The 14,961-nt window shown below is 29.1% G+C and overlaps 2 protein-coding genes across 3 annotated transcripts in view; one reads left to right on the top strand and one right to left on the bottom strand.

Annotated features, from left to right (window-relative positions):
- LOC111619290 (transmembrane protein 208-like) overlaps nt 1–8,302 on the bottom strand; it is an 18,649-nt gene extending 10,347 nt beyond the window's left edge. Inside the window, exons 1-4 of one of the 2 annotated variants that reach the window (XM_023360978.1) lie at nt 8,243–8,302; nt 7,931–8,029; nt 5,303–5,362; nt 5,048–5,184 (exon numbers count right to left, since the gene is read on the bottom strand). In XM_023360978.1, coding sequence (XP_023216746.1) covers nt 5,048–5,184; nt 5,303–5,362; nt 7,931–8,029; nt 8,243–8,248 — 302 coding nt within the window. In that variant the 5' untranslated portion in view covers nt 8,249–8,302. Of the gene's footprint in view, nt 1–5,047; nt 5,185–5,302; nt 5,363–7,930; nt 8,030–8,115; nt 8,214–8,242 lie in introns of those variants that run through there. The other variant, XM_023360979.1, reaches the window with a different exon arrangement.
- Nucleotides 8,303–11,981: 3,679 nt separating this feature from the next.
- LOC111619289 (transcription initiation factor TFIID subunit 11-like) overlaps nt 11,982–14,961 on the top strand; it is a 49,685-nt gene continuing 46,705 nt past the window's right edge. The window contains exons 1-2 of the mRNA XM_023360977.1: nt 11,982–12,316; nt 12,394–12,481. Of these exons, the coding sequence (XP_023216745.1) occupies nt 12,051–12,316; nt 12,394–12,481 (354 nt within the window). The 5' untranslated portion in view covers nt 11,982–12,050. The remainder of the gene's footprint in view (nt 12,317–12,393; nt 12,482–14,961) is intronic.

The raw sequence follows: 14,961 nt of genomic DNA, 5'->3' as shown, positions 1-14,961 counted from the left end.
CCAGTAACAGAGTATCATTTTATCTAGATGGACCTCATATTTATTAGGCCTCAAAACATTTGTTATGAGGCTTAATTCATCCCAATGCCTAATAAAATCTGATTTTAAAAATATTTTTAAATCAGATTTTGTTAGTTAAAAATATAATACTGTACAAGTTTTAATGCTGTTTTGATGTTAAATAGAGCTTTTTGGGTCTTAATAAAGGCCTATAAACCTTCCGTGATCTAGTCTCTCTCGACTTCTGAGAGGGCCTTCTTTTGATGGAATTAAGAATATAAAGTTTAGAACTGAATTTATGCAAGCTAAATAAGCTTGGAGTTTCATTCTATCTGAGAACTATGAGGTTTGAAATTGCTAAAAATAAGCGTTTAGCAATTTAATTAAGGACGTTTAAATTAATGTTTATTATTTAATGAATGAAAAGGATCTCTTACATGTAGACTCATAACAAATCTAGATCCTGATTATGTTGTATTGATCAAAATAACTTAGTAAGCAAGCGATTTATATATACTGATATGAGTCAAATTGGAAAAGCCTTTTGTATTGATGCAGAGTTTAATGATCAAAAGCATCGAACTGGAGATCCGTATATATCTATTCATGGATCTTACTCTCTGTAAGTAAGATCTATGAGTAGATATATACGGATCATCATAGAAATCCAGCACTATCTAGAGACCTCAACAAAACTATATCAAGACGAGATATAAAATATCAGATCGGATTGATAGGAGAAATAAAAAAAGATTTATGGATATCTTCAAGTAATCAAACCTGAAAAAAGTAGAGAAAAAATATAGATATATAGAGCTTATAATGAAATTATTGAACCGTAAAGTTTGACTAATGTGATTTGAATAGGTCAGTTTTTAAAAATAACTTCACAAATCTATTATATATATATATATATATATATATATATATGCAGAATATATCAGTGTTAAATTAATGAAAAACTTGAAAATTTATATATTGGAACTATTTGCTAAAGATGTCAGAACAATTGTTCAATTGTTCTAAAATGATTTTCAAACAGCAGAAATTCAAATAATTTATTTTAAACATTTGAACTAAGAGAGTTAAGAATACTGCATAAATATGCGGCTCCCAATCCTTTTCGAAAAAATATATTAATGCCATGAAAAATATATAAATAAAATCAATAAAATATAAATTTCGTTTCTCATCAAAATAAATTTTATTCCATTATATCATATAATTTCATTTTACATAAAAATTCAAATTTGGTCTTTCATGTTCAATGCTGGGATCAAGTGATGGTCCCGTTTCTATCCTTTCTATCTGGCTATGATTCTAGCCAGATACTAGTGGTATAAATTACCGCTGAGGTCCGATAAATGTCTGTCTGTCCTTCCTTAATCTTGAGAATGGAGTTAACTAGAACAAAGTCAAGACCAAATATAAAAATTTTAGGAGGCCCTGATTAACTATATACAAACTATCAATTTGCACCAGAAGTAATGTTATTTTAATTCAAAAATTTCTCCTGAGTTACATAGATGACCAGCATGACTATTGCTAACAGGAAAAGTATGATATACAGGGACAAGATACTACTAATTTGAGATGGAGAGCATATATTTTAAATTAAATAAATTAAAATACAATTAAATATTGCAGCCTAGCATTGTGATAATGTTACAGTAAATAATTGCTCATTGTAAATATATCATTCTTAACTATACTTATTCTATTGTTCAGTAAGTTTAAATTTTAACTAAACATTTGAGATATAAAACTTAATAAAGGATAACACATATATAAATGTATTTTCACTCAAAATATACTTAAATACAGTATATACTTTTAGATTCAAATTATATTGGCAACTCATTCAAAATTGATGAAATTATATTCCAATTTTTAGCTTATATTTGAAAAGATCAATTGAACAATAACAACAAAATAAATACAGTATTACAAAAATTTTGTAAAATAATATAACTCTTAAAAATCCAATTATTCCCAATCCCACAGTATAAAATTTCAAGATTATTTTAAAAAACCAATGTGTAAGAAGTTACAAATGTTCAAGTTTGTTTTATCAGTGTATGCACTTTTAAAAAACTTTTGACTATCTTTTAAATCATCTTTTTATAAAATTTAATAGAAGTCATTTTCTTTCATTATTGATTCAACAATATTTTAATTAATTCAATGTCAACTCTTATTTTGTTATTTTATGGAACCTAATTCCTAATAATCATTATCTTAATTATACCAATGAGTAATTAAGATTTTTAAAAAATTTAAGATAACAATCAAAACATGATTAATCAATCACCTAAACTTAGGATAATAATAAAATCAAATGATTATTGGATTTAAATCAGGCTACTTTACCATGGTAAAGTACCTGATTTAAATCTAGTAATCATTTGGTTTTGTTATAAAAATATCAGGCTTTCAGATGTTTATATATGTATACTTAGGATCCAAACAAAAACATCTGAGATGTTTCACCAAGTAAAAATTTATGACAATTTAGATGACAGTCAAAATTCTTCATAGGAGTTTTTCTTTGGTAAAGATAAGCTTGGAACTGGAGGTGAAATGCAGAAAACAATAATATAGGTAAAAATCTTGTGGGTATGTTTGCAAGCACCAAGCTTATCTTTACCAAAGAAAAATGCCTACAAAAAATTTTAATCATCATCTAATTGTTATAAATTTTTACTTGGTGAAATATTTTTACATCTCAGATGTTTTTGTTTGGATATCAGTTGTTTTTGTTTAATAATTATATTATTACATCAAGACATAGGATTGCTCAGCACTCAACGACTGCTGACTGAACATGTCACAGACCAAATGCACTGCCAACTAAATGCTTTCAATATTCATTTCAGTCAGCACCGACCAAATGCACCACCAACTGATTTCAATATGCCATTTAGAAAATTTTGTTATAAAAAGTTTTAATCTGCATAAATTTGAGCTTTTTTTTAATTCTGAGTTACATTTTGAATAAAATTCATTTGTTTCCATGCAATTTTATCCTTATAAGCATAAAATTATGCTATAATTGAATTAGCTCTATGGGGAAATCCTCATGAACTTTGCCCTATTAATTAATCCAGAAGTTTTGCAAGCACCTCACTAATAATGAGAAACACTTAAGTTTAAAATTTGAGCTTTCTAAACCCAGTAATTTTTTTCTCTACAAGCATCTGCAGTGGCAGATGAAGAAAAAGGAGGAAAAGAAAATACAGCATTTTTGGCAATTTTTACACTTTTCAATTGCTTATATTTCTTCTTCATCCTGTACCCTGGAGAATTTTTTCACCCATATACCCCTTTTAAAATAAAGTAAAGTAACTTATTTCAAAATTAAAAATTATGACTATACAAACTAATGCCCGAAAATCCACCAGAGGACTCTCAGCTTATGCGATTATATAACATGAATGCTGTCGGAAAGAATTTTACCGATTTTTAATGTTTGTAGACGTCATAGCCTACAAGAAAGGGTCGATGTCAAGATCATTTTTAATTGTGCATGAGGTTTTTTTGATTGTATTTATCTGTTATTTTTAGATGATTTTTTCTTCAATTCACCGGCTGTTTTTTGGTTCCTGGACTGGAATGAAAAAGATAAATAAAGACAGAAAGACTGAAACTTAGTTTGTATAGTCATAATTTTTAATTTTGAAATAAGTCAAAATAATCCTGGGCTTCTATGTAAAGTAAAGTGAGTTTCATCAAAAATCCTAAAAATTTTCATAAGTAAATCAATCAGGTACTGTACATTGTATCAAGTAGTGATATTTTCAACTTCTGGAACTGGGCAGAAATGGGTTACCCAGGTAAGAAGTCAAGTTATTTAAATGAAACATGATATTGTTTAATTTAGTTTTGGATTAAACTTAGAAAATAAGATAATTTTGCCTCAGAAAATTCTCTGAAAATGCTCCACTGACCATATAATTATCTTAAAAGTGTGATGCATGGAAAAAAATGTTACTATGAAAATAAGAAAATATCTTACATTACAAAATTATTTTATTAACATACCATCAATGAAAAATAAAACATAATGAACATGTTGGCACAATAATCATATGTAACTGATTCTGAAGTAATGAAAATTGTTACTACTGGTATAGTATTTTTGTTTGTGTAAATTCTTCTGGCATAATCTACTTGTCACTGACTTTAACTGTTATTCAATCAAAATGTTAAAGTAGAATTGTTTTCACCAATGCATGCATCTACTCTGCTTGAAAAAGAATTTGTTCCTCAAAGAACATAGGACCTGGCTACATAGATCACCTTTGATAGGTGTGTAACTGAAAATGAAAATTTACCTGAAATTAAAGTGCAAACACAAGCATAATGTTTACATTTGAGGCATCTTCAGAAAAAAATGTTTGAGACAAAATTATTTTATCATTTTGCATTTAATCTGAATCTAAATTTAAAAGATATCATGTTCAATTTAAAAAATTTGATTTTCAGCCTGGATAGTCAATTTCCTGCCAATACCAGAACTTAAAAATATCACCATTTTATACAGCATACCTAATTTATTATTGAAATTTTTAAGATTTTTGATGAAACTTACTTCCTTTCATTTTAAAGAGAGTGTACAAGTGGTCTGGGTCATTTTATATACAAGTCAAACTTTCAGTAACAGCCACTTCTCAATGATGACCAACTCTAAACAGCAGCCGTTTTTTATGTTCCTGTCAGTGGTTTAAATGTGTATTTTTTTAAATAAAATATATCTTATTTTGTTTCTGTTTTGTGTAAAGCACAATAACATTAAAAGCATTCAAATATTCTTTGTTTTGAATAGATAAATGAATCTCTTTAGTTTTACTCTTTGTTCCTCATTAATTTATTATTAAATTTTTTTTTTAAATTGTAAAACATTCATAATGGAAATGAATTATTGTGATTTACAAATGTTTGTAATTTACTACATCATTCTAGTTTAACCATCTAGATTTTTACCATTTGTATTTGAAGTTTTTGTGAAAAAATTTTAGAATACAAATTAATAAAAGATTTGACTAACTCTGAAATTCCTCCTTCCATGTTTAAATCAATTCCACCATCTATTATGGAACCTGTATCAGAATAAACAGGCCTTGCCATATATGTCATAAACTGTAAACTTCCAAAAAATACTCCTATGGTGAACAGAGTTAAAAACTGAAAAAATATATTGTAAAATATTAATTTTCAATTTAAACTAAATAATCATTTATTTTAAATTATTTAACTAATAATGTATAGATGAAATATGTAATAATATTATATACAAACTTACCCAATACAATATTGTAAATGAATCCCAAAATAATAAAATCATAACAGCAATGTATAATATCTAAAATTGAAAATATATAATTTATCATTAGTAAAATTCAATTTAAATTTTAAAAAAGCAGAAAGTAAATAATTTTTTAAAAAGTTATTCATTTTACCCAAAATGATTTATATAAAATCATATCATATAAAAAATTTAATATCAGTTTATTAAGTACTGAGATTTAATTCTACTTTTCCAAACAATAACCATATTTAATTGTAATTACATAAATTCTACAAATCATATTTAGAATATGATTGTAATCAATATTTAGTCTTATTTAAAAATTTTGTAAAGATTACATAAGTAAAACAATATTTAACATTGGCCCACATATTTTTTATTGTTATATCTTATAATCGAAATCTTAAAATACCAAATGTAGGAGTGTTTAATGTGTAATAAAATTATAATTTCTTATTACATGCATTACACTAGTATTATCTCGCTATAATGCTTTCATACATTCAATTTGAAATAATAAAGTTACTCCATATCAAAAAATAAGAAAGATCGAAAATTAAAACAATCCTTTTTATCATTTTTCATAAATTGTTTTGATTAAAATTTAGCATTTAATTCTAATTAATACAGGAAGAAGGATAATTCAGACCAAAAAATATCATATTTAGTTTTAACAAAAATTAAAACTAATCTCTTAGTATTCCTACCAGATATATTTGCACGTTTGCAATTATTTATTATAAAATATGTTTGAAACCATTATGAAACCGAGAACTCTACTATTATGAAATATATAAAACTATTGAAAGTTTTTCTGTAACTGCAGTAAATCTCTTAATTTTATTTCCATTATTTGATAAGGATTAAGAAAAGAAACTAATGGTTTAGAGCCGTGGTTCTCAATCCGTGGTCAGTGAAACATGGATATTCCGTATAGAGCCACTTCTAGTGGTCCACGAAAAAAATCAAATATACAATTAAAAATTGTTGCAAAAGAAAAATTAATACAATGTAAAATAATTTTTGTATGGGAATGTAATCAGCAAATGCCAATGACATCATATACTACACTGAGTGTGCTCTTGATTTCAAAAAAGTCTGCCAGCCCTACATTAAAGCTGATGTATTTTAAGTGTTCAGCAAAAAAAATGTCACAGTTTAGTGTTCCCCGACTTCAAAAAGATGGAGAACCATAGGTTTAGAGGAAAGAGGAAAAAAAATTAAAAAGTTACAGTTATGCAATTATTGAATTGTTTTCAGCATTTCAATCTGAACTGTATTCAATAACACAACTCAGATACTATATAATAAACCTAACTGGCAAAGGGGCAGACCAAAGAATTGTTCCAAGTATCTCTGAATGGTGGGTATCCTGAGTCATCAAATTAAACGGTCATGTTTAAAATGCTGAAAAATGTAAAATGATTTTTTATTCATTGTAAATATAATTTTATCATTCTCTGCTTAACATCAGTAAAACATAATTAAAAATCAGACATTCCACACAAAAACAACCAAAAGCTTACTATTTTACATAGAAAAAATTACAATGCATTACAATATAATCCAAAACCCCAACAAATTTCCTAAAATGTAATTAAACATAATAAAACACCTATATTTAATGAACAAACTTGTAAATAAGAAAAAATATATATAAGTAATAATCAAACAGTCATTTTTAAAATTCTTATAACACTTCTGATAACCAAATGGTTAATCTGATTGTTAACAAACAGTTGTTTTATGTGCAGCAACATATAGTTTATTCTGTACACATAAACATCACATTTGCAATATGTTGTGGTAAATAACATGCAGCAATGAGAGATTTTTTTGTAAATATAGTCAAAACTTTACAATAAAAATAAGGGATAAATTGCTACATATTTTTAAAAATTTTCCTGATACTTCTGTAAATTGTAGAATTGATTGACTACTGTTAATGATGTCACAAAGTGTGTTTAGTCTTTCTGATTTAGGGGGATATTGGTGACACTGTAATGCCTGTTCCAGTATCAACATCTGACCTATAGATACAAATCTTGTATGCTGACATTCAGCATATTTTTCAAAACATCTACATATGATTCTGACATTCTGCCAATGGTATTTTAGAATGTAACTCAAAACTTTTTCTACACATCATTTTGTTGAAACTGTTTTTTTGATGTAAAAATAAATTTTCCTTATGATAACATTGATTAAAAAACAGTAAATTGAGAGATATATATGTTCTATGACATTTAGGTATTAAAATCAATGATACTCTATTGGAAAAATGTTAAACAACATGTTCTATGGGATATGTCTGAATTATATTTAAAACACAAATCAATATATAAAATAATGAATAGCATTATATCAAATTCTAGGATTACAATACTTATTTCATTAAAAATTATAATAAATTTAACATTTCTGTTTCAGATTTGTAAATTTAGTTTTCTTATAAGTCTCAAGCTGTTTTCCCAAGACTCAAGAAAAGAAACATCTTGATTTTCCAGGTTAAAAAACCCTATTAAATATATCAAGTATTAAGAAAACAAACATAAAAATACAATTAATTACTGAATTTGATAAAGCATCTTTTTCAATTCAATAAAATTATATATGACTTACTTCAGCTACTCCTGCCATTATACTGTAGAATTTTAGTGTCTCTTTATTCTCTTCTACAATCTGTTTTTGTCCTTTAGTACCTTGTTTTCCCTTATGAGGCTAACATAAAAAAAATGTTTTGAACTTAAAAATAATTGTTTATAATTTTGATCAAATTACAGCATAAGAAAATAGAATTTTAGAACCATTTAAGTAAAGACTATTTCAAAATCATGTTTTATTCTGTGCTTTTTATATATCTAAATACAGAAACATATCAATTTCGAATACAAAACAGTCTGTTTACATTTCTATATAGTTTGAAATACTTACAGGCATATTTGTTTTATATTACACAGTCTTCGAAATTATTTATTAACAAAATTTAATGAAAATTATATTATCGATCTTATCGAAAGTTTTTAAATATNTAAAGAAAGAATTAACTGATTGCCCCTGGAAGTCGGTTTCTTATAGAAACACAGCTTCCCTATCATCAAATGTCACGCCACGCCACTGGATACCTTTTTTTATATTAACTCTTTCTACCTGTGGGCTATTAGAGGGCCTCTTTTAGCAAGTCCATTATGGGTTCTGGAGGTAGGCCGGATGGTGAGGAACGGGCCCGATATATCCAAAAGGACCAGCAGGGTTCGATTCTGTGTTCTCCAGAGCGGTAGGCTGCCACTTACACCGTTCGGCCATCCAGCCGTCTATCCACAAGACGTAGAAAAGTAGAGTAAAAAAGTATACGATACTAACAATTTAACAAATAAATAAAAATAATCATTATAATTATTTTAATAAAATATTAAATACATAATAAAAAAATTAATTAAATAATTTTGTTTCGTTAATAATTTGATATATTATTTTCAGTAGGTGGCGCAGTTGGTACATAATTCAATTTTAGCTGTTACAGAATAGAGTTGTATAAAATATAGATTAGTACTTGATTGCTTGCTGTTCTCACAGTTAGTTGTATGTTCTTTGGAACTTAGCACAAAGATGCTATTGAGAACAAATCATACAGAAACACTCCATTTGATGGAAAAAGTAGATTCGTTTTCCATAATTTACGACGGATATGCATTTCGGGCTATTGGTTTTCTTACTAGTAAGCAAACCAATATCAAATCAAAGTAACTGCCTGTCACTTAATAACAATAATATACCACGGGCGGATGGCCAGCGTTTAAGATGGCATCCTACCGGTCCGGAAAACCGGGATCAAATCTGTACGGGTCAAAAAATCCAAGAAATTTTTCGAAGTGGCTTATCCGGGTATGTCGCTTTCCGTCCGTCACTGTCCGATCACCCCATTGTGAGTCTGGCCGAACACATAATGAATGGGCTTGCTGAAAGATGACCTAGGACCTCTTTGTATCCACAGGACGGAGAGAGTTAAAAATATTAAGTATATAATGATGACTGTCGGAAGAGTTTTTTTAAGATGGCAGCCTACCGCTCTGGGATACCGTCAGTGGCGTGCCTCATTAGAAGCGGTGGATGCGCCGCTTCCCTTGTATTTTCTAAAAAATAAATACATATTAATTTTAATTATATGAAAATAATCGCACAATATTTTATTATAACCGCATTATGTATCTTATTACAAATTTCTACACTACACGTGAAAAAAAAAAGATAAGATTGCTATTGTATATTCGAATATTAGTGGCGGAGTAGCGGAGTGGAAACGCTGTATTGTCAGCATTCAAAAAATTAGATTCGCGCATGCGCTTTACAGAGCACCAACCTCACCCGGTTTAGCCGGTGGAAGCCTAGGACCTCGGATGGATGCTACACGTATAACGCATCCAATTCTATCCGGGACCGGTTCCGGGCTGTTAGCCGCCCGCCTGCTTGGTATTTGGCCGCCCTCGCCCGATTACGTGAATCACGAGTAGATTTATAACTTAACCCAACCGATAAGAATTTACCTGTATGTTTTTATGATACTGTAGTTTTCTGTATAGTTGACAGTTTTAAAAAATCCATTAAAATATTTGATATATTTATTCCGCTGATTGATAGATTTATTCCGCTCTCCGATTTTATATTACTCACGGATTTCAATGTTAAACCAGTGACATTACGATTTCGTACATCCCATCTTTAAGGGGATGTAGAAAAAAACGTGTACAATTCTTGTATAATGTTAAAAAATTAATTGTTACTTTGGTAGCATAATTTACAACTAAATTTAATGAATGAGAGAGATGCACGAGATACAGAAAAAGCTCTAGAATTTATTTTCCTTAAATTTACGATTTATGTATCCGTTTGTCATAAAAATTTGTCTTTCCACTTTTTCCCGAGACTACAAATATTCGAGTACAAAGTAACTGGTTTCGATTTATTTCTACTTAAGAAGTAGTTAAATAATTAAGAGATTAGGGAATTGGTGGCATAAACAAAACCCTGATGAAAGAGCAAAAATTTTACTTAAACAAAAGCCTAACCGAACCAATCTCTAGCCGAGTACAGTGAGACTGATTTCTTCGAAATATTAGATGTAATAAAGACAGACATTTTTCCAGTTCAACGAGAGTAACCGAAAAGTTGTAAATTTTGGAAATTTCTGAAGACACTTGGTCCTAAAACGAATTAGTTAGAAAACAAACGACGGACAATCTATTAAGTTTAACATATTTAGACTTTTACAGCTATGGTGAGAAACTTAAAATTTACAAGAACCCTGTCGCGTCTTTTGAGGTGTATTAGTGATGCGGCAAAAGAGGCATTTGAAATTGACCGGTATCGGCACCCTCGGGATTTGGCAGCCCGCATGCATGTACAGTACACACCGCACACCTAGCAGGACCGTCTCTGATTCCACTCGTAGGGAGCTATTTGACTAACAAGTAAGTGGTTAAGATTTAATGAGTAAATAATATTTTATGTTATTTTTATGTACGTTTCGTTACAAAGCTATATTTAATTATAATTTTCTTTAAAAGTATATTCATACAATTGAAGAATGTTTTGTACCAGGTATGTATATCCACCACACATTTTATTTCACCAAGTAAGTTTTTATAATTTTATTTTTAATTTTAGCCCTTATATCGTGGCTAGCGATTCGGAATGTAATTGCGATATTGAAAATTTATTTTAAAAAAGTTTTGGCTCGAGATCATATAATGAAAAAGAAAACATTATTAAAAGAGAACGGCCAATGCCTAAGTTAAATATAAACGCTTCAATAAAAAAATTTGTTCGATATTTTCACGATAAAATGGCTCTGTAAATGCATAAAAATGCATTTACAGAGTGAAATTAGTGTGTGGAATAAGAATGTCTTTGACAATTTAGCTGGCAAAAGACACGAAAAATCGTCGATTCTTTCGTATTTGAAGCAATTTGGAAATCGAAGCGGAATAGAATTTAACATTAGTAAATAATATAAAATAAATATTGAAAATTGTAACGAGATAATTATGGGTAATAGATATATTATATCTAAATAAATAGATGTTATATGTTTTTATCAAAGCAAGAATTGGCATTTAGAGGGCATATGGAATATATTGGATCTAATAACAGAGGTAATTATAATGAACTTGTTTATTAAGTACGTCAGATAAATAATCTATTAAAAATACATTTAAAGAAAGAATTAACTGATTGCCCCTGGAAGTCGGTTTCTTATAGAAACACAGCTTCCCTATCATCAAATGTCACGCCACGCCACTGGATACCTTTTTTTATATTAACTCTTTCTACCTGTGGGCTATTAGAGGGCCTCTTTTAGCAAGTCCATTATGGGTTCTGGAGGTAGGCCGGATGGTGAGGAACGGGCCCGATATATCCAAAAGGACCAGCAGGGTTCGATTCTGTGTTCTCCAGAGCGGTAGGCTGCCACTTACACCGTTCGGCCATCCAGCCGTCTATCCACAAGACGTAGAAAAGTAGAGTAAAAAAGTATACGATACTAACAATTTAACAAATAAATAAAAATAATCATTATAATTATTTTAATAAAATATTAAATACATAATAAAAAAATTAATTAAATAATTTTGTTTCGTTAATAATTTGATATATTATTTTCAGTAGGTGGCGCAGTTGGTACATAATTCAATTTTAGTTGTTACAGAATAGAGTTGTAAACAGGAAGTGTTTAATTGAGAATTTCATGATGGATTGCGAAGAAGATGGCGAAATTGAAGCGGAAAAGATGGGTGAAAGTGATAAAGAGGAAGCAGATAATAAATGTGAGGAGAAGAAGGATTTGAATTCTGAGGAAACATCAAAAAGTGAAAAGGATGATTCCAAAACAGATGATACACTAAAATCCAGTGAACAGCAAGAATCAGATGAAAATATTCAGACTTCTGATCCAAATCCTTCTCAAGGAAAAACTAAAGAACAATTAGAGGAAGAAGAAAGAGAAAAAATGCAGTACGTATTTATGTAGATCCTTGAAGTTTTACTTTAATTGATTTTCAACTCTAATTTCATTTCATTTCTGTCATTAGAGTTTTAGTATCTAATTTCTCTGAAGAACAATTAAATAGATATGAAATGTACAGAAGGTCTGCATTTCCAAAAGCTGCTATTAAAAGAGTAAGTGAACTTTTTTAATTGATCACTCACTAATTTTGGTATATAAAAAGTACTAAAAGTAATATATAATTCATTTAGTCATTCATTCAAATTATAGTCTAATTTCACTGACAAATTGCATTATTAGTTTGAAATGTATATATTCACATATTTAATATCAAATATCTTTCTTTATAACTTATAAAACAATAACAAAATTTACAACACTTTTCCACTTTACATTAGATGTCAATGTTGAAATAAGCTTTGAAGAGCAAGATTTATCTTCTACACTATATTAGCATTTTTCACATTATTAACATATATTAACATGGCTCTATAAGCAAAAAACCAAAAGGAAACACTTGTTAGGAGTAATCTTTATGAAATATCCCCTCAAAAAGTTTTTTGTGCATTGATTGATTTTTTTGACCCTTTCTATACCATAAGTCAGTCATAATGCCAGGGTGAGCTGGTGGATGGAATGCTAATAACCAATGTGACTATCACAACTTTAAATGGATCCGGTTAGAATAATCTGTATCAGTCTTGATTGGTTTTATGTTTCCTCAATGCTCTGCCTTGTTTTCTAATAGTCTATCAACATTTTATTCATAAACTAGCTGCAAGGACCCGCTTCACTGGGTTTTTATTTGTGGGCAAAAAGTAACGATAGTGAAGATTAAGATAATTACATTATAGCCAATCTTACCTGTTTTCACAGAATGCAAGAATTAGGTCCCCCGTTTCCAGACTAATTAGAGACGTGGTCCCGATTCTATTTCTGAACGTCTCCAGTTTACGTCCAGTCAAACGAACTATTTTCAACGTTTCTGGAACATTTACAATCGTTCTATAACTGAACTAATATTTGAATTTTATGTTAGAATTTAATTCAAACAAATTCGAACATTGTTGGAATTAAATTTGAACAAATTCGAAAATAACATTCGAAATAGAAAACCACTCAGCCCCATATCTCCCACACCCTTATAGCTATCGAGACGCAACCCCCATAGTGCACGAATGGAGACTTGGGGCTACTACCACATACAAACACCATTCACATGCAATGTGTAGTTTTGGTGGAAAAGTGAAATATAGGGACATACATGTCCATTTTTATATATATATATATATATATAGATATAAAGTTTTTGACATACAGCAAATTTTATTTTTCAAATACCCAATGCAGAATGTCAATCATGTTTTAGAACTCCTATAGCAGTTTTTTCTATCATAAAAAATGATAAAAACATGTTTCCTACAGTATTTCTGATTAGATGTGTTATTTTTTCCTCTATTGACCGATTATTACTATATTTGGTCAACTGCCAATGGCTTTCCTCCTATTGACATTTAAAAAATGAACATAAACAATAAGGAAATAGGTTTTATTTTAGTTATTATCTGTTATAACACTTTCATTACATATTCTTGAATAAAAGTAAATAATACATCTATATTTTTCAATAAAATTCATTGTTTTTATCTCATGTTTTAAAAAGATCATCACATGGAAGTTTAAGTGGCCCTGGTCACGTAACTTGTTATTGCATTTGTTTATCTGTTTATAGTTTGTTTTATTTCATTTTTCTTACTTGTTCTTGAATATAATTCAATAATACATCCATATTTTTCTCTAAAATTCGTTTCTTTGTCTCAAATTTTGTATCAGTTTCAACATTAAAATTTATAAATGGCTGTTGTCACGTGGTTTTTATATACAGGATGTGATAGTCATATGGTCTCTTTTGCCATTCCATTATCTGTAAGTTATCTATGTATCTATATCAATTCTAATAAAATATTTAGAATTTCATTGAAAGTTTATTTATTTTCAACATAAATACTCTATTGTACAGTACATTAGATTCATGTACTGTACTGTACATTGAACTCAATGATACATTGTATATTGGATAACTCAATCGATTTATAGCCTCTGGTCAGACTGTAAGTAGAGGAACACAAGATTATTATTGCTTAACAAAGAAAACAATTCAACAACACAAGAGAAGTGATATTTCGAGTCATTAGCTGTTATATTCTTTAGTAATTGGTCTAGAAATTTTTGCAACAGAATAGTTTCCAATTCTTGCATTTGAATATTCCCATCTGTAGTTGGAATCATTTTGGATTAAGCATAATAATAAAATTTCTTTATGTATGTAAATGTGATTTTACTATAAAGAACATTACTGTATGACAGGGCTGTCCAACTGGCGGCCCGCGGGCCGTATACGGCCCGCCAAATAATTTTTACGGCCCGCGAGTACATTTTACTATGAATAAATTTATGTTACTAAATTATTATTATTAATATTAAAATTATTTTACTATGTGAAAATTTAAATCTAATTTGAATTTACAGTAGGTACTATTTAGTTTGCGTAACTTCACTTAACCTGGCTGAATACAGCAGCAACCTTCTTGGCCCCCGAAATGTTTGGTGAAGAAAATATGGCCCGCGGGCTATGATAAGTTGGACAGCGCTG

The sequence above is a fragment of the Centruroides sculpturatus genome, unplaced genomic scaffold, assembly GCF_000671375.1.
Source record: "Centruroides sculpturatus isolate CEXI.00-Female unplaced genomic scaffold, Cexi_2.0 scaffold46, whole genome shotgun sequence".
NCBI lineage: Eukaryota > Metazoa > Arthropoda > Arachnida > Scorpiones > Buthidae > Centruroides > Centruroides sculpturatus.
The sequence above is the reverse complement of the archived record's forward strand: the minus strand, read 5'-3'. Positions and strand labels throughout refer to the sequence as shown.